General features: G+C 39.2%; 1 protein-coding gene across 2 annotated transcripts; it reads left to right on the top strand.

Moving 5' to 3' along the window:
- Positions 1-11: 11 nt before the first annotated feature.
- LOC9322203 (transformation/transcription domain-associated protein) lies at positions 12-18323 on the top strand. Of its 2 annotated transcripts, none has more exons than XM_021031706.1 (35): positions 12-437; positions 639-1354; positions 1518-1643; positions 1742-1827; positions 1990-2098; positions 2344-2439; positions 2561-2623; positions 2707-2766; positions 3202-3270; positions 3603-3684; positions 3774-3826; positions 3910-3981; positions 4060-5292; positions 5693-6682; positions 6776-7111; positions 7409-7667; positions 7741-7963; positions 8092-8482; positions 8962-9111; positions 9211-9432; positions 9640-9861; positions 10299-10946; positions 11142-11399; positions 11496-11843; positions 12246-12658; positions 12745-13162; positions 13353-14651; positions 14837-15097; positions 15192-15482; positions 15556-15990; positions 16187-16618; positions 16739-17017; positions 17095-17646; positions 17744-17953; positions 18033-18323. In XM_021031706.1, the coding sequence occupies exons 1-35, from the start codon at positions 380-382 to the stop codon at positions 18150-18152; spliced, it is 11580 nt and encodes a 3859-aa protein (XP_020887365.1). In that variant the 5' UTR covers positions 12-379; the 3' UTR covers positions 18153-18323. The 2 variants fall into 2 exon arrangements, with proteins under 2 accessions (XP_020887365.1, XP_020887366.1); XM_021031707.1 differs by having other exon boundaries at positions 124-437; positions 3621-3684; positions 18033-18152.
- The last annotated feature ends 2 nt before the right edge of the window (positions 18324-18325 follow it).

Below are 18325 nucleotides of genomic sequence, written 5' to 3'. Positions count from 1 at the left end.
ATTGGGCCTTTTTTGGGCCCATTAAGGAAATAATAAAAACTGAGCCGTACAAGTCGGCGATCTCATGAATCTTCTCGGAGTTCACCGAACTCACTATTCAAAGAGAGTCGTCACAGAGAAACAAAAATGAGAGGGAAAATTTCTTAGAGAAGCATCATCTTCCATAGTCTTCCTCCTCGAATTCGTTGGTCTTTGCTCAGATGTTTCTCGGGAAATCTCCAGAATTGTCTCTAGTGCAGTAGCTTTTGTTAAAGCCTTCGCTAAATTCCACTTGTTTTTGACCTAAGTCTGGCACTTGTACGGTGCGTTTAGAGATCGTCGCGTCCGTGATCGGCGAAAGAGCTCCGCCGTGTAAATTATTTCGCTTTTGTGGTTCACCATGAGTCCAATTCAGAACTTCGAGCAACACTCCCGTCGTCTCGTGGATCCTGACCTACGTAATTCTCTCTTGATTTCACTCTCTATAACTTAAAGCTGTTTCCTTTGATTTTGGGTTTTGAGATAATCCGGGAACTATCATGATTCTCGTATGAATTATAGTGTCTGACTTCGAGTTAGTTCTTGTTTAGGAGTTTTAACTGTGAAAGCAAAACTTCTAATTTTTGATTATATCTCTGTTGGGAAATTGTTTTGTGTAGCTATTCCAACAAGGCTTGAGATGGTGGTGGAGGTCAGGGACAGTCTAGAGATAGCACATACGGCTGAGTACTTGAATTTCTTAAAATGCTACTTCCCAGCATTCTCGGTTATTCTTCTACAGATTACTACACCGCAATTCATCGATAATCCGGAGCACAAACTGCGGAACATTGTGGTTGAGATCCTCAATCGTCTTCCCCACAGTGAGGTTCTTCGTCCCTTTGTTCAAGACCTTTTGAAGGTTGCAATGCAGGTGCTCACCACAGATAATGAAGAAAACGGGTTAATTTGCATTCGGATAATCTTTGACCTTCTTAGGAATTTTAGGCCCACACTAGAAAATGAAGTTCAACCATTTTTAGACTTTGTCTGCAAAATCTATTCGATTTTCAGATCCACTGTCAGCCATTTTTTCGATAATGTTAAATTGGAAGAGGTGAAGCCTATGGAGATGCCTACGTCTTCTGATCAGTCCCTTACCCCTACCGCACCTATCGGGAATGGACAGCTTAACCCGAGTACTCGGTCATTCAAGATAATCACAGAGAGCCCCCTTGTTGTTATGTTCCTTTTCCAGCTGTATAGCCGACTCGTTCAGACCAACATTCCTCATTTACTTCCCCTGATGGTTGTTGCTATATCTGTCCCTGGACCTGAGAATGTTCCTTCTCATTTGAAGCCTCAGTTCATAGAGTTGAAGGGTGCACAGGTTAAGGTGAGACAACGTTTCTTCGTAAGGAAGGAAATCAAAGCTTTCTACGTTGTTGGAAATATTATTATATCAAGGCCTACACCGACTCATTGTTTCATCTGAATTATATTGTTCGTAACTGGGAGATGCCATGATATATTGACTTTTGTTTTTGGTTTATTTGCAGACGGTTTCTTTTTTGACTTATTTGTTAAAAAGTTGCGCCGAATATATCCGACCGCATGAAGAAAGCATATGCAAAAGCATTGTAAATTTGCTTGTGACCTGTTCAGATTCTGCATCTATCAGAAAGGTGGAAAACCTTTTGTTTTTTCTTTTGGGTATGTTTTCTCTGGTGACACAATTAAGGGATTTCTTCTAAAGATTTATTTCTCATTATATGAAATGCAGGAACTCTTAGTCTCATTAAAGCATGTACTTGGGACGGATTTTAAGAGAGGCTTATTTCCTCTTATTGACACTCTTTTAGATGAGAGGTATGAGGCTTATGACTTTTGAAATTCAAAAAATTTCATAATTCTGAAGGAGCTGTTTGGTTAATCAAGCACAGCTTTTGTTCGCATGTAATTTATCAAGCTGAAGTATCTATAAACATATATTGACTTTTGTCAGGTATTTTTCTTTGTCTACTGTGTTAGGGTTCTAGTTGGAACTGGGCGAGCATGTTTTGAGTCTTTGAGGCCTTTGGCTTACAGCTTACTCGCGGAGATCGTTCACCATGTTCGCGGAGATCTTTCTCTTGCTCAGGTTTTTACTGATGCAGAGCTTTAAACTGTATTAAACGTTGATTGTGATAGCCTGGGTTCCGTTATAAGTAAAAATACTTCATTACAATACGCAGTTATTGCACTGTGTGTGGAAAATCTTGGGAATGTAACATATTGATCACTTTTCTTTGCATCATCAGGATTTCGTTAGAGAACATCATTTTTTTTTGTTCAAGCTTAGTGAGTGTACTTCCTTTACATTCCTCTGATTAACTTTAAACACAGTTATCACGGATTATCTACCTATTTTCAAGAAACATGCACGACTCTACCCTCTCTCTTAGCATCCATACAACATGTGCCCGGCTGATGCTGAATCTGGTAATTCTATATTCTCTACTGTGTTTGTCTTGTTTAATTTGATAAACTGCTTAAACCAGGCATACCAGTTTATTTCTTTTTTTATTAATTAAGCTCCAATCAAAACTTGTGTTTGATACAGGTAGAACCAATATTTGAGAAAGGTGTTGATCAGCAGTCAATGGATGAAGCACGGATTTTACTGGTATAAAATTCACTTGAGAGTTCATTTTAGAATCAATTGGCTTCTCTGTCCATTAACTTACCTCATGCTACACCTGTATATAGGGACGTATCCTGGATGCCTTTGTGGGGAAATTCAGTACTTTCAAGCGTACTATTCCTCAGGTAATGCTGGTTGCTTTTCAAAATCAAATGTTGTGATCAAGAGTTCAACTTTTTTTTTCGCTTGGTTTTCTTCTATTACTGATGATTTACTGATTTTCAAATGGCAAGTTTTGCTGCTTTTTATTTGGTCTCTTTCCTTCTAATGTTTGAGATTGGGAAAGATGTGTATTTATTATTGAGTTGATCACTTGATCTTCAGGGGCAGTTTGCAAGATGCATTTGCTTTCTTGCTATCACTTTCCATTTCCAGATGGTCTTTTAGAATAGCTGTAAAAAGTATTTTTGCTTAATATGTCATTTCTTTTATCTTTATGTTGCCTTTAAATTAGGTGCTATTAGGTTACTAAAAAGGCATCTTGAACCTTTAGCTAATTCTTTTCTCAACTCCATTATATTTGTTGGATGTTTTACCTATTCTTGCTTTGCGATTCGTAGCTTTTGGAGGAGGGTGAGGTGGGAAAGGATCGGGTCACTTTGAGGTCGAAGCTTGAACTTCCTGTCCAGGTAATTTGTGTCATCTCTTATCAGTGATTACTTTTTTGTTTTACTGAGTAATACGAATTATCAGCCATTGTGAGATCGTCTTGCACATGTTTATATTCAAACTCAGTTGCTAATTAAAAGCTCTCATATTATCTTACACGGATATTCCACTCACGCTTCAAGTTGGAATATAGGTGGTATTATAATTCCAAGTTGGATTCTTAGATTTTATACCAGGCTTTTTGTCTCTTGACAAAGCATTATGCAGTCTGATTGATAACTTCAGATATTTTCTTCTGATCAACAAATGAATTATCTAGAAGTTATTTATTGGTAAACCACACTGGTTGCAGGCAGTTTTGAATTTGCAGGTTCCTGTTGAACATTCCAAAGAAGTGAATGATTGTAAGAATCTGATTAAGACACTGGTCATGGGTACTGAATCTTAGCAGAATTATCTTTTTACATTGATCATGATTCTATACTGGACGATCATATTGTTTCTCTTTTTGATTTATGTTCAGGAATGAAAACAATAATATGGAGTATTACCCATGCACATTTGCCTCGACCTCAGGTTTGTGTCCTGTCGCTTGTATCAGTAATCTATTGTTTTGTCATGCAAGTATATTAATTGTGACAGTTTCTCTTGCTGCCCAGGGGATGAACCCTCAAGCTCTTCTTTCACAATCATCTGCTCCGCAGGGTTTTAAAGGAATGAGAGAAGATGAGGTACTTATTGTAAGATTGTTTACTTAAGTCATTAGTAGTGCATGACTATAAACCTTAGTAATCTCTGCCTTTAAGCAGGTGTGGAAAGCTTCTGGTGTTTTAAAGAGTGGTGTCCACTGCTTAGCTCTCTTCAAAGAAAAGGATGAGGAGAAGGAAATGCTTAATCTTTTCTCCCAGATTCTTGCTATTATGGAACCTCGAGATCTAATGGACATGTTCTCGTTATGCATGCCAGAGCTTTTTGAGAGCATGATTAACAATAACCAACTGGTTCAGATATTTGCAGCACTTCTGCAAGCTCCCAAAGTTTGCAAGCCATTTGCAGATGTTTTGATTAATTTACTAGTTAGCAGCAAACTTGATGTTCTGAAGAATCCAGATTCAGCTGCAACTAAACTAGTTTTGCATTTGTTTAGATGCATCTTTGGGGCTGTCACCAATACACCATCTGATTTTGAAAGAATATTACAGCACCATGTGCCTGTTATTATGGAAGTCTGCATGAAGAATGCTACGGAAGTTGATAAACCTCTTGGTTATATGCAATTGCTCCGCACTGTGTTCAGAGGTCTTGCTGGATGTAAATATGAGCTGCTTCTGAGAGATTTGATCCCCATGCTGCTACCTTGTCTTAATATTCTTTTGACAATGCTCGAGGGTCCAGCTGGGGAGGACATGAAAGATCTTTTGTTAGAGCTTTGTTTGACGCTTCCTGCACGCTTAAGCTCCTTATTGCCATACCTTCCCCGTCTCATGAAGCCTCTTGTATTCTGTTTGAGGGGAAGCGATGAACTTGTGAGCTTGGGGTTACGCACCCTTGAATTCTGGGTGGATAGTCTGAATCCTGATTTCCTGGAACCTAGCATGGCTAATGTGATGTCTGAAGTGATCTTGGCATTATGGTCCCATTTGAGGCCTGTGCCATATCCGTGGGGTAAAAAAGCCTTACAAATCCTTGGAAAGTTGGGTGGTCGCAACCGAAGATTTCTGAAAGAGCCACTTACACTTGAATGCAAAGATAATCCAGAGCATGGTCTTCGCTTAGTCCTGACATTTGAGCCATCAACACCTTTTCTGGTGCCATTAGACAAATTTATTAATCTTGCAGTAGCAGCGGTTATTCATAAAAATCACGGCATGGACATATACTACAGAAAGCAAGCTCTAAAATTCCTCCGTGTATGCTTATTGTCCCAGCTTAATTTACCTGGATGTGTCACTGATGTGGGTCAAACGCCCAGGCAATTATCAACTTTATTACGTTCCTCTGTGGATTCATCTTGGCACAGGAGTGAATCAGTGGAAATCAAGGTTAGTTTTAAGTATCATTCTTATAATCTTAATTTATCATAGTTGGACTCTGAACTTTTTTTTTACATGGCAGAGGTTATCTCTGTGGCAGGTTATCTTACTTGTTTACGTTTTGAATTCTGGCACATTCTTGGTGTATCATTGCCATTTGTTTATAATGCATATCGGCTAGGATCTTGACATTACTTGATGTTGACCCACAGACGTGGGGCATGATTATAATTCTGTAATACTCGTTTTTGTTGCCATTCATTTTCTATTTTCTTAATAGAAAATTGATCTTGTATATATGTCGTCTTCTCTAAATGAACTCTTTTTTCCATATAATACCTGTTTCACTTTGCTTAATATGCTGAAGAATGATTCATTTCATTAAGTGGGCTGTTTCTTACTGTCGTAGGCTGACTTAGGAGTGAAAACAAAGACCCAGTTAATGGCTGAGAAGTCAATCTTCAAGACACTGTTGATCACTATACTTGCTGCCAGTTCTGATCCAGATCTCAGTGACACGGATGATGACTTTGTTGAAAACATCTGCCGGCATTTTGCGATTATTTTGCATGTTGACTATACCTCCTCAAATGCATCGACAAGTACTAGTTCACTTGGTGATTCTGTGATTTCGACAAGTTCCAGATCCAGGAGTAATCAATCATCCAATTTAAAGCAGTTAGATCCTTTAATATTTTTAGATGCACTGGTCGATGTGCTTGCAGATGAAAACAGGCTCCACGCCAAAGCTGCTCTGAATGCGTTAAATGTGTTTGCTGAAACACTTTTGTTCCTCGCTCTTGTCAAACATGCTGATGTGTTGATGGCTAGGGGTGGTCACAATGCCTCCATGATTGTCTCGAGTCCTTCTACAAATCCAGTATATTCACCCCATCCAAGCGTGCGAATACCAGTGTTTGAACAACTTTTGCCTCGACTTTTACATGGCTGTTATGGGAGCACATGGCAAGCGCAGATGGGAGGGGTTATGGGGTTAGGTGCATTGGTGGGGAAAGTGAATGTTGAAACATTATGTTATTTCCAAGTAAAGATTGTGCGTGGTCTGGTTTATGTTTTAAAGAGGCTTCCTGTTTATGCTAGCAAAGAGCAAGAAGAGACAAGTCAGGTTCTTATGCAGATTCTACGTGTGGTTAATAATGTTGACGAAGCAAACAGTGAAGCGCGTAGAAAAAGCTTTCAAGATGTTGTAGAATATCTTGCCACAGAGTTATTCAATCCTAACGCATCCATCCCCGTGAGGAAAAATGTACAGAACTGCCTTGCACTTTTGGCTAGCCGAACTGGAAGTGAGGTAACTGAGTTGCTTGAGCCTTTGTACCAACTATTACTACAGCCACTTATAATGCGTCCACTCCGATCAAAGACAGTTGATCAACAGGTGCCTCACAGTGCTATTTTTCTTTTGTGTATCTCTTTCCGGTCTTGTCTTCCTCTCTGTCTTTAATTTTTGCCTTATTATATTTACCTACAGGTTGGAACAGTTGCCGCTCTGAATTTCTGCTTGGCTCTGAGGCCCCCCCTTCTAAAAGTGACTCCAGAGTTGGTTAATTTTCTGCAAGAAGCATTACAAATTGCTGAGGCTGATGAAACTGTATGGGCTGTGAAGTTGATGAATCCTAAAGTGCTTACATCATTGAACAGACTTCGAACAGCTTGTATTGAGCTTCTCTGCACTACTATGGCGTGGACTGATTTCCGAACGCAAACTCACAATGAACTACGTGCCAAAATAATTTCAATGTTCTTCAAGTCTCTAACATGTAGAGCACCAGAAATCGTGGCGGTTGCTAAGGAGGGTTTAAGACAGGTTTGTAGTTGTCTTTTATCTTAATCAGGATTCTTGCATGCACATATAGTTTGAAGATTTTTGGGATATTTGGTGAAGAAAATAGATTTTCCTATTCGTACTAGCATGGCTAGTTTTCTTTTTTGGGTAACTGATATGTGCAACCATGCTAGCTAGCTACACGCAATACTTGCCTTGTTGAATATGAGGAACTTGCTCTACGGAGTTATCATAGGAATCTATTTCTTGATACCTATCTACGTTAATTTTTTATCTTTATAAATTTATTTGCTTTTGAAATTATATTTTCTGATTTAGGTTATTAATCAACAACGAATGCCCAAGGAACTTCTTCAGAGTAGCCTCAGGCCAATACTTGTTAATCTGGCACACACAAAGAATCTCAGTATGCCTTTACTGCAAGGTCTGGCACGCCTTCTTGAACTTCTGTCAAATTGGTTTAATGTGACTTTAGGAGGAAAGTTGCTGGAGCACCTTAAAAAATGGTTGGAGCCGGAGAAACTTGCCCAGTCCCAGAAATCATGGAAAGCTGGAGAAGAGCCAAAAATAGCAGCTGGTAATTTGGTTTTTGAAAATAACTAATCGATGTCTAGTCATATGATTATTCACTTCTTTTGTTTCCATGGCAGCTATTATCGAGCTCTTCCACTTACTTCCACATGCTGCATCAAAATTTCTAGATGAACTTGTAACCTTAACCATTGACTTAGAAGCAGCTCTTCCTCCTGGGCAAGTGTACAGTGAGATTAATAGCCCATACCGTCTACCGCTTACTAAATTTTTGAATCGATATGCGGCCCTCGCTGTTGACTACTTTCTTTCTAGATTAAGTGAACCAAAATATTTCCGAAGGTGAGGACAATGTCTTATGATAAGCTTTCGTTCACCGCATCTTGTAATGAGTTTACTGTAAGCTTGGAGTAGATTTTCTACATATCCTAACGATACTAGCTTTTTTTTCCCTTAAAAACAAAACTCAGGTTTATGTATATAATCCGATCAGATGCTGGCCAGCCATTAAGAGAAGAACTTGCAAAGTCTCCACAGAAGATACTGTCATATGCCTTTCCTGAAATTTTGCCAAAACCTGATCCTACATTGAGCTCGGCAGCTTCAACTCCTCCTGCTACATCATCTGGAGATGAAAATCATATCTCTGTTAAATTAGAGAGTTCTAATGTGGCATCAACAAAGGCTAATATAGCATCGGATGCGTACTTTCAGGGGCTCTATCTCGTCAAAACAATGGTGAAACTGATACCCAGCTGGTTGCAGAGTAACCGCAGTGTTTTCGATACCTTGGTTCTCATTTGGAAATCACCTGCAAGGATATCTCGTTTGCAGAATGAGCAAGAGCTGAATTTAGTTCAGGTAGTTTCTTCTATCTCAACCACTTATAATTTTTGGCTTTGCGTTGTGTTTCAAGCTGAAGCTGCGTAGTTTAATATTCCTGGAAATAGCCAGGTATGAAAAGTTGAAACTGATATCTAAGATCAGAAACCATTATAGTTAATGATTGCTTATTTTTAGCTATATGCTGGTGCTAGAGATTTGGCTTCACTGTGGAATATGTTAAATTTGTTTCCATTGAATTCTTGATTTGGCTGTGTTATGATGGTATGCACATTTTTTCTTATATTGCTTGCCTCCTGACATTGTTTCAATTCCATATTTTATACTTTATTGAGCTACCAACGTAAATTGATAAAGAAATTTATGATTTCTTTTCATATATTTTACACAACTTTTCATATAGTTGTGAGATTTGAATATTTCAATAGTCTTCATTTTGAGTTATGTAAAATATATGAAAAGTTGGAATCTGAAGTCTTTTGTGTTCTCAAACTCAGGTGAAAGAGAGCAAATGGCTTGTCAAGTGCTTCTTAAATTACCTACGGCATGAAAAATCTGAAGTGAATGTTCTCTTTGATATTCTCTCCATTTTCTTGTTCCATAGCCGCATTGACTACACCTTTTTGAAGGAATTCTACATTATTGAGGTATCTGAGATTTGAAATTTTAGTTACAATTTCCTTGTCACTCCATTATAGTTGTCACACTTATCAACAGTAGTATAATAACTGGGATCTATTCATCAGGTTGCAGAAGGATACCCGCCCAACATGAAAAGAGCACTTCTCCTGCATTTTCTTAACCTTTTTCATTCCAAACAACTCGGCCATGATCATTTAGTTCAAGCAATGCAAATGCTTATTCTTCCAATGCTTGCCCATGCTTTCCAAAACGGCCAAACTTGGGAGGTTATTGACCCTGATATAGTCAAAACCATTGTTGAGAGGCTTCTTGATCCACCCGAAGAGGTAGGTTCCTTTGCTCTCCTAAACAAGTATATCAAGAAAATTGTGGGGAAGACTTCTTTATAATTGTCATACTGGTTATGAATGTATTTGTATAGGTTTTTGGAGGTAACTCTGTACCCATGTTTATTATTTATTTTTATCCACTTCTTCAGAATTATTAAGATTTTATTATAGTTTTATTGTTAAGTCTCATCTTGATTGTTGTAGGTTTCGGCTGAATATGATGAACCTTTGAGGATTGAACTTTTGCAGTTAGCAACTTTACTTCTAAAATATCTTCAGAGTGACTTGGTTCATCATAGAAAAGAGCTCATTAAATTTGGATGGAATCATCTCAAACGGGAAGATAGTGCCAGTAAACAGTGGGCATTTGTTAATGTTTGCCACTTCTTGGATGCTTACCAGGCTCCTGAGAAAATCATTCTTCAGGTACCGTTAAAATTTATATGTCAGTTATGTTTATTGATTTTCTTGAAGAGTGAGAAAAAAGAATTTCCTTGAACTTCTGAAATCAGCGTATTTCATATTAGTTTCCTCTTTCCATTGGTAAACCCCTGTAGTCATAGCATTTGTGTATGCCTGAGACGGTCAATTATTAGCTTAAGTGGAAATCATTTACAATGCGATTGTTGATAGACAAACTACATGAAGCTAGATTTGAATGCATATTTGTCTTAATAATGCATGCCTGTCTTAAAAATGCATGTTTGTTAGACTTCATGGTACTATGACATGCACTTGGTTAGTTTTTGTCTATGAAGTTACTCCTCCCTGAATCTGAGTAAGCTGAAGAGAAGCATATGCCTACAAAATAACTTCGTCTAATTATTTAATTGACACAAATGTAATTTGCCAATTGGATGTAGGTTTTTGTCGCACTTCTTAGGACATGCCAGCCTGAAAATAAGATGCTAGTTAAGCAAGCCCTGGATATTCTAATGCCAGCTTTGCCTAAAAGGCTACCTCTTGGAGATTCACGCATGCCAATTTGGATAAGATACACAAAAAAAATTTTGGTGGAGGAAGGTCATTCAATTCCAAATTTGATCCACATCTTCCTACTTGTTGTTCGGCATTCAGATCTCTTTTACAGCTGTAGAGCACAATTTGTCCCTCAAATGGTGAATTCGTTAAGTCGTCTAGGTTTGCCATATAATACTACTGCCGAGAATAGGAGGCTCGCAATTGAACTTGCTGGATTGGTTGTCAGCTGGGAAAGGCAAAGACAGAATGAAATGAAAATGGTGCCTGATACTGATGGAACCAGTCAGATTACTGATGAATTGCATACTTCTGGTGCTGATCCTAAGCGTTCAACAGATGGATCTTCCACATCAGAAGATCCAAGTAAACGAGTCAAAATTGAACCTGGTCTCCAATCATTCTGTGTAATGTCACCTGGCGGTGCAGCATCAATCCCCAATATAGAAACTCCTGGATCTGCTACCCAGCCTGACGAGGAATTCAAGCCAAATGCTGCCATGGAAGAAATGATCATTAATTTTCTCATAAGAGTAAGGCTTTATGCTTGTACCTTACACCATGGAACATATATTTTACTTTGAGTAGCTTTTCAATTCTCTTAACTATGTCACCTCATGTCTAAGAGCTATTACAAATTCATCTATTAGTCGTGTTGTATCTAGTAGAAATGACCTCATTTTTAGTTTCGTTTCTCGATTTTAAAAATATTTCGCTTTCTTGAACAGGTAGCATTGGTAATTGAGCCTAAGGACAGGGAAACCAATACTATGTACAAACAAGCATTAGATTTGCTTTCACAAGCTTTGGAGGTTTGGCCAAATGCTAATGTCAAGTTCAACTATTTAGAAAAACTGCTGAGCAGCATGCCACCGTCTCAGTCGGATCCGTCAACAGCACTTGCTCAGGGATTGGATGTCATGAACAAAGTTCTGGAGAAGCAGCCACATCTTTTCATTAGGAACAATATCAGCCAGATTTCGCAGGTATACTTGCTGCCGTAAGCTTTTATTCTAAGATTTGGAACAGAATAATGCTGTTTGCCTACTGCTCACTAGATTGACTGTTTGTTTCTTCACTAGATTCTTGAACCGTGTTTCAAACACAAGATGCTCGATGCTGGTAAATCGTTGTGCTCCTTGCTGATGATGGTCTTCACCGCATTCCCACTGGATGCGGCTAATACACCTCCTGACATAAAGCTATTGTACCAGAAAGTCAATGAGCTGATAAACAAACATGTGAATACTGTTACTGCTCCACAAGCTTCAGGAGATGATAACTTTTTTGGATCGATTAGCTTTGTACTTCTTGTCATCAAAACCTTGGCCAAGGTACATAAAAACTTTGTTGATTCATATGTGTTGGTGCGTATCCTTCAGCGCCTTGCACGGGACCTGGGATCAGCAGTGGGTTCTCATCCTAGACAAGTACGTCATTCTTACTTAATTGTTTTTTTCTGCTAAGAGATCAACACTACTTGCTTTCGTTTGTATGGGAACTTTAAATGGGATTTAAATTTACTTGGCATTTGCCACGTTAGTGAGTATTGGAATCTCCTATGCATTTTTTTCAGCTTTGCACCAATGACTTTCATTAATGTCTTGTAAGATCTAAGGATTTAGACTGGTTCCTCTCTTACATTACCTTTCTACTCAGACTCATTTACTTTATGTTATTAGCTAACATCTTTCTGGTGTTTTCATGTATAATATCAACATCACGATATCATTTCTATCTCTATTTTTCCATCTGACTAATGGATGGTGACTAGATAACCTAGTCGTACCCCATTCACGGCTTACGCTGGATCTTTTTCTTTCCATTTCCAGGGCCAGCGAACAGATTCAGATTCTGCAGTTACTTCTTCTCGTCAAACTGCTGATGTTGGAGCAGTTATATGTAATATAAAGTCGGTCTTGGAACTTATTGATGAAACGGTCATGCTTATAGCAGATTGCAAAAGATCTGTTACTCAAATTTTGAACACCTTACTTTCCGAAAAGGGTACTGATGCTAGTGTGCTTCTCTGCATACTAGATATGATAAAAAGGTGGGTTGAGGATGATTTCAGCAAAACAGGCGCATCTGGTTTGTCTGGTTCTTTCCTTACCCAAAAGGACGTAGTTACCTTTCTCAATAAGCTTTCTTGTATTGATAAGCAACACTTCTCATCTGATGCTTTGGAAGAGTGGGATCAGAAGTATCTTCAGCTGTTATACGGACTTTGTGCCGATTCAACGAAGTACGTTTGATGCTTTATATTTTTCTCTTGTGTCACATCTTTCTTTTAGGAGATGGATGATATATCTTCGTCTATTTAATGAACAGGTATCCTCTGGGCCTACGACAAGAGGTCTCTCTGAAAGTTGAAAGACATTTTATGCTTGGTTTACGGGCCAGTGATCCTGAGATGAGAAGGAAGTTCTTCTTGTTGTATCATGAGTCTCTTGGAAAAAATCTGTTTGCGCGGTTGCAGTACATTATTCAAGTTCAGGACTGGGAAGCTTTAAGTGATGTTTTTTGGCTCAAACAAGGTCTTGATCTCCTTCTAGCTATCTTAGTCGAGGACAAGCCAATTAGCCTGGCGCCAAATTCTGCAAGGGTACTACCACTTTTGCCTTCAGATAATCCTGTAATACAACACCAAGCTTCTGCTAACTTAGAGGGTCCCGAAGAAGTTACTTCGATGTTTGACAGCATTGTTATGAAGCATGCACAGTTTCTGAGCGCGACCAGCAAACTTCAGGTGATTACGAATCATTTAAAGCTTCCTTTTGTGTTATCATGGTGCTTTCTCTTTGTTATTCCTGATCGAAAATGTTGACTAGATTATCATAAGTCCCTAAGCGTATTCTCCACCTGATTGAGATGAGATTACCTGAATAATACGTTATTCATATACTGAAGTTTATAACTTTTTCAAATTTCCACTATAGGTGGCTGATGTTGTCATCCCATTAAGGGAGCTGGCTCACACTGATGCCAATGTTGCATATCATCTGTGGGTTTTGGTATTTCCAATTGTATGGGTAACCCTGCTCAAGGAAGAACAGGTAGCATTGGCTAAACCTATGATTTCTCTACTATCAAAGGACTACCATAAGAAGCAGCAAGGACACCGGCCAAATGTTGTCCAAGCACTTCTGGAAGGGCTTCAGTTGAGCCACCCTCAACCTAGGATGCCTAGTGAGCTTATCAAATATATTGGGAAAACGTACAATGCATGGCATCTTGCATTGGCTTTGCTAGAGAGCCATGTGATGTTGTTCATGAATGACTCAAAATGTGCTGAGTCTCTTGCTGAGCTTTATCGTTTGTTAAATGAAGAAGATATGAGATTTGGGTTGTGGAAGAAGAGGTCCATTACCGCTGAAACGAGAGCTGGACTTTCATTAGTTCAGCATGGTTTTTGGCAGCGTGCTCAGAGCCTCTTTTACCAGGCAATGGTTAAGGCAACCCAAGGCACGTATAACAACACAGTCCCTAAAGCTGAAATGTGTCTGTGGGAGGAGCAGTGGCTTCACTGTGCCAGTCAGCTTAGTCAATGGGATGCCCTGGTAGATTTTGGAAAAAGCATTGAAAATTATGAAATACTGCTTGATAGTCTTTGGAAATTACCCGATTGGGCATATTTGAAGGACCACGTGATACCAAAGGCACAAGTGGAGGAGACTCCAAAGCTTCGTTTGGTTCAATCTTATTTTGCCCTTCATGACAGAAATTCAAATGGTGTTGGAGATGCTGAAAACACAGTGGGGAAAGGCGTTGATCTTGCCTTGGAACAGTGGTGGCAGTTGCCTGAAATGTCTGTTCATGCTAGAGTGCCTCTACTGCAGCAATTCCAACAACTAGTTGAGGTGCAGGAGTCTGCTAGAATTCATGTTGACATCGCAAATGGGAACAAAGTTTCAGGAAATGCTGCAGCTGGTGGACTTGGAAATCGTTATGCAGATCTGAAGGATATTCTTGAGACTTGGAGGCTGAGGACTCCAAATGAATGGGACAATATGACAGTCTGGTATGATATGCTACAGTGGAGGAATGAAATGTATAATGTTGTTATTGATGCATTTAAAGACTTCGCTACTTCAAATTCTCCACTTCATCACCTTGGTTTCCGTGACAAAGCATGGAACGTCAATAAGCTTGCCAAGATAGCTCGGAAACAGGGACTTTATGATGTTTGTGTTCAGATTCTTGAAAAAATGTATGGACACTCGACAATGGAAGTACAGGTACATTTCTGCAAAATCTTTAATTGCAGTAATCTACACAAGATCTGCATATTTTTTCTTTTCTTTTTTGATTCATATCTCATCAACTTTTTTAAATAGTTGGTTTCTTTTGTTTTCAAAGCTTGTAATACTGTTATATATGAAAGTATCTTCCTCATCTTCTGTTTTTGGGTGTGTAAATGCAGGAAGCTTTTGTTAAAATTAGAGAGCAAGCAAAAGCTTATCTGGAAATGAAGGGAGAGCGTGCTAGTGGTCTTAATCTGATAAATAGCACAAATTTGGAGTATTTTCCAGATAAGATCAAAGCAGAGATATTTCGTCTGAAGGGGGATTTTCATTTGAAACTAAATGACACCGAAAGTGCTAATATCGCATATTCCAATGCGATCACCCTGTTTAAGAATTTACCCAAAGGATGGATAAGCTGGGGAAGCTATTGTGATATGGTATTTCTTGTGACTGTGTTCTGTTTCTTATATAGCTCTTAACATTCCCCTAAATTTCGTATTCCTTGTACTTATATTTAACTCGCTTTTGTAGGCATACCAAGAAACACAAGACGAAATTTGGCTTGAATATGCTGTCAGTTGCTTTCTTCAGGGAATAAGATTTGGTGTTTCCAATTCCAGAAGTCATATAGCTCGTGTTCTTTATCTTCTTAGCTTCGATACAGCGAATGAGCCTGTTGGTAGGGTGTTTGATAAACACTTAGACCAAGTTCCTCACTGGGTGTGGCTTTCTTGGATCCCACAACTGTTACTTTCCCTACAAAGAACAGAAGCACCACATTGCAAATTGGTTTTATTGAAAATTGCTGCAGTTTTCCCACAGGTAATTTACCTTTAGCGTTTATGACTAATTCATGCATTATGATTATTTTATCTGAGTATGTGGCGATTTTCAGGCTCTCTATTACTGGTTGCGCACATACTTGCTGGAACGACGTGATGCAGTAAACAAATCCGAAATTGGCAGATTGGTTTTGGCTCAAAGAATGCAACAAAATGCCACTGGTGCAAGTGCAGGTCATGGTGGAAGCAATTTACCATCGGAAACTCAAATCCATCGAGGCGCTCAAATTAGCGGGGCTGGTGGAACACATGACAGTGGTAACCCACATGGGCAAGAAAGTGAACGCTCCACTGCGGAAAATAATGTCCATCCCGGTAGTGATCAACCTATGCACCAAAGCAGCTCCGCTATCAATGATAACAATGAAAACACAGTGAGACGGAATGGTGCATCCTTGGCAATCTCTGCTGCAGGTGCTTTCGACGCTGCCAAGGATATCATGGAGGCTCTTAGGGGTAAACATAACAACTTAGCCAGTGAACTCGAGGTGATACTTTTTTCTGTATATATCAACCATATTCCTAAAATTTGCTCTAACTACATACAATTGTCATAGTAAAGATAAATCCTGAATAGTGAATATACAACGCACTATTGGGAAGAAGGATATAGCATCAATTAGACTCTGAGCAGGTTCTTACCTCTTTCGTTGGATGATCTAAGTAAGTAATCTAACTTTTCAGGTTCTTCTCACGGAAATAGGTTCGAGATTTGTTACATTACCGGAAGAAAGACTGCTGGCAGTTGTGAATGCTCTGTTGCATCGTTGTTACAAGTATCCAACTGCTACAACTGCCGAGGTTCCCCAACCACTAAAAAAAGAACTGTCGGGTGTCTGCAGAGCTTGTTTCTCGGCAGATGCTGTAACCAAGCATGTCGAATTTGTGAAAGAGTACAAACAGGATTTTGAGCGTCACCTTGATCCAGAAAGCACAACTACATTCCCTACCACACTCGCTGAGCTGACGACGCGACTGAAAAAGTGGAAAAATATTCTTCAGAGCAATGTTGAAGACAGGTTTCCGGCTGTGTTAAGATTGGAAGATGAGAGTAGGGTTTTGCGTGACTTCAATGTTGTTGATGTGGAGATACCAGGGCAGTACTTTGCTGACCAGGTAGAATTAACTATTAAGTCTGGAAATTTGAACTACTATTCCCTTGCACTTAATTTAGTCTTCTAATGGAACATTTTTTCCCCTATTTGATTGTGAAAATAATTATGCTCAATTATCCAGGAAGTAGCACCTGATCATACAGTAAAGTTGGATAGGGTTGGAGCTGACGTTCCGATTGTTCGAAGGCATGGAAGCAGCTTCAGGCGGTTGACTCTTATTGGCTCAGATGGCTCGCAAAAGCACTTTATAGTCCAGACATCATTGACGCCTAATGCTAGAAGTGATGAACGGATCTTGCAGCTTTTCCGTGTGATGAACCAAATGTTTGATAAGCATAAGGAATCAAGAAGACGACACATTGGAATTCACACTCCAATCATCATTCCTGTCTGGTCTCAGGTGATTTTTATACCATGAATTCAGATTTGATGTTTCATTGGAGGAGTATTGGTTTTAACAAACATATTTGGTTTCAGGTCCGGATGGTTGAGGATGATCTAATGTACAACACTTTCCTTGAGGTGTATGAGAATCACTGTGTACGAAATGACCGCGAAGCAGATCTTCCAATCACCCACTTTAAGGAACAACTCAATCAAGCTATATCAGGGCAAATATCAGCAGAGGCAATAGGAGATCTTCGTCTGCAGGCATATATTGACATCACAAAAACCTTGGTCAATGACAGTATCTTCTCTCAGTACATGTACAAGACGTTGATGAGCGGAAGCCATATGTGGGCTTTCAAGAAACAATTTGCAGTCCAGCTAGCTGTCTCCAGTTTTATGTCCTTCATGCTACAAATCGGTGGGAGATCCCCAAACAAGGTCTTGTTTGCAAAAAACACTGGGAAAATGTTCCAGACAGATTTTCACCCTGCTTACGATGCCAATGGGATGATCGAATTCAACGAACCCGTGCCTTTCCGCCTCACAAGGAACATGCAAGCATTCTTCTCTCAGTTTGGAGTCGAAGGTCTCCTCATGTCATCCATGTGTTCAGCAGCTCAAGCAGTAATCTCCTCCAAGGTAAAGGGATAATTCAAAAAATATATACCTAATAACTAAGGGATGCAACAAGCCATTGATTGATCTATGTTTCTCTATTGTCTTGCAAAATTTTCAGCAAAACGAACATCTACGGTATCAACTTGCTATGTTCTTCCGTGATGAATTGCTGTCTTGGTTTGGAAGAAGACCTCTTGGTGTGCCGATTCCTCCTGTTGGAGGAATTGCTACATTGAACTCAGCTGAGCTGAAGCACAAAGTTAACGCCAATGTGGAAGATGTCATTGGCCGGATCAGAGGAATAGCCCCACAGTACTTTTCCGAAGAGGTACATACATCATCATCATCATCATCATCATCATCATCATCCTATAAGATCAAACATATTGATGGATTTGTTTTTGTAGGATGAGAATACGGTGGAGCCGCCACAGTCGGTGCAAAGAGGAGTGAACGAGTTAGTAGAGGCAGCCTTGTCGCCTCGCAACTTATGTATGATGGATCCAACATGGCATCCTTGGTTCTAACTTCAAAATAGTTACTTTACAATTTGAGTTTCAGTGGTTTTAATTTAATGGAAGCTAACATTACTCATTAGGGTTGTAAATATGTAACCTTTTTATGTATTTTTAATTTCTGTGTTATATACATGTAGTTTTGAACCATTCGAACGTTAATATTATGCGTTTTTTTTTTAACT

The sequence above is a fragment of the Arabidopsis lyrata genome (genome assembly GCF_000004255.2).
Source record: "Arabidopsis lyrata subsp. lyrata unplaced genomic scaffold ARALYscaffold_3, whole genome shotgun sequence".
In the NCBI taxonomy this organism is placed as follows: Eukaryota; Viridiplantae; Streptophyta; class Magnoliopsida; order Brassicales; family Brassicaceae; genus Arabidopsis; species Arabidopsis lyrata.
This window is presented reverse-complemented; position numbering and strand designations above follow the sequence as displayed.

Coding starts and splice junctions, on each gene's coding strand:
- LOC9322203 (XM_021031706.1), top strand. CDS start 380: ATGAGTCCAATTCAGAACTTCGAGCAACACTCCCGTCGTCTCGTGGAT. Junction 2,440..2,560: donor CCCGGCTGATGCTGAATCTG/GTAATTCTATAT, acceptor TGTTTGATACAG/GTAGAACCAATATTTGAGAA. Junction 3,982..4,059: donor AAGGAATGAGAGAAGATGAG/GTACTTATTGTA, acceptor GCCTTTAAGCAG/GTGTGGAAAGCTTCTGGTGT.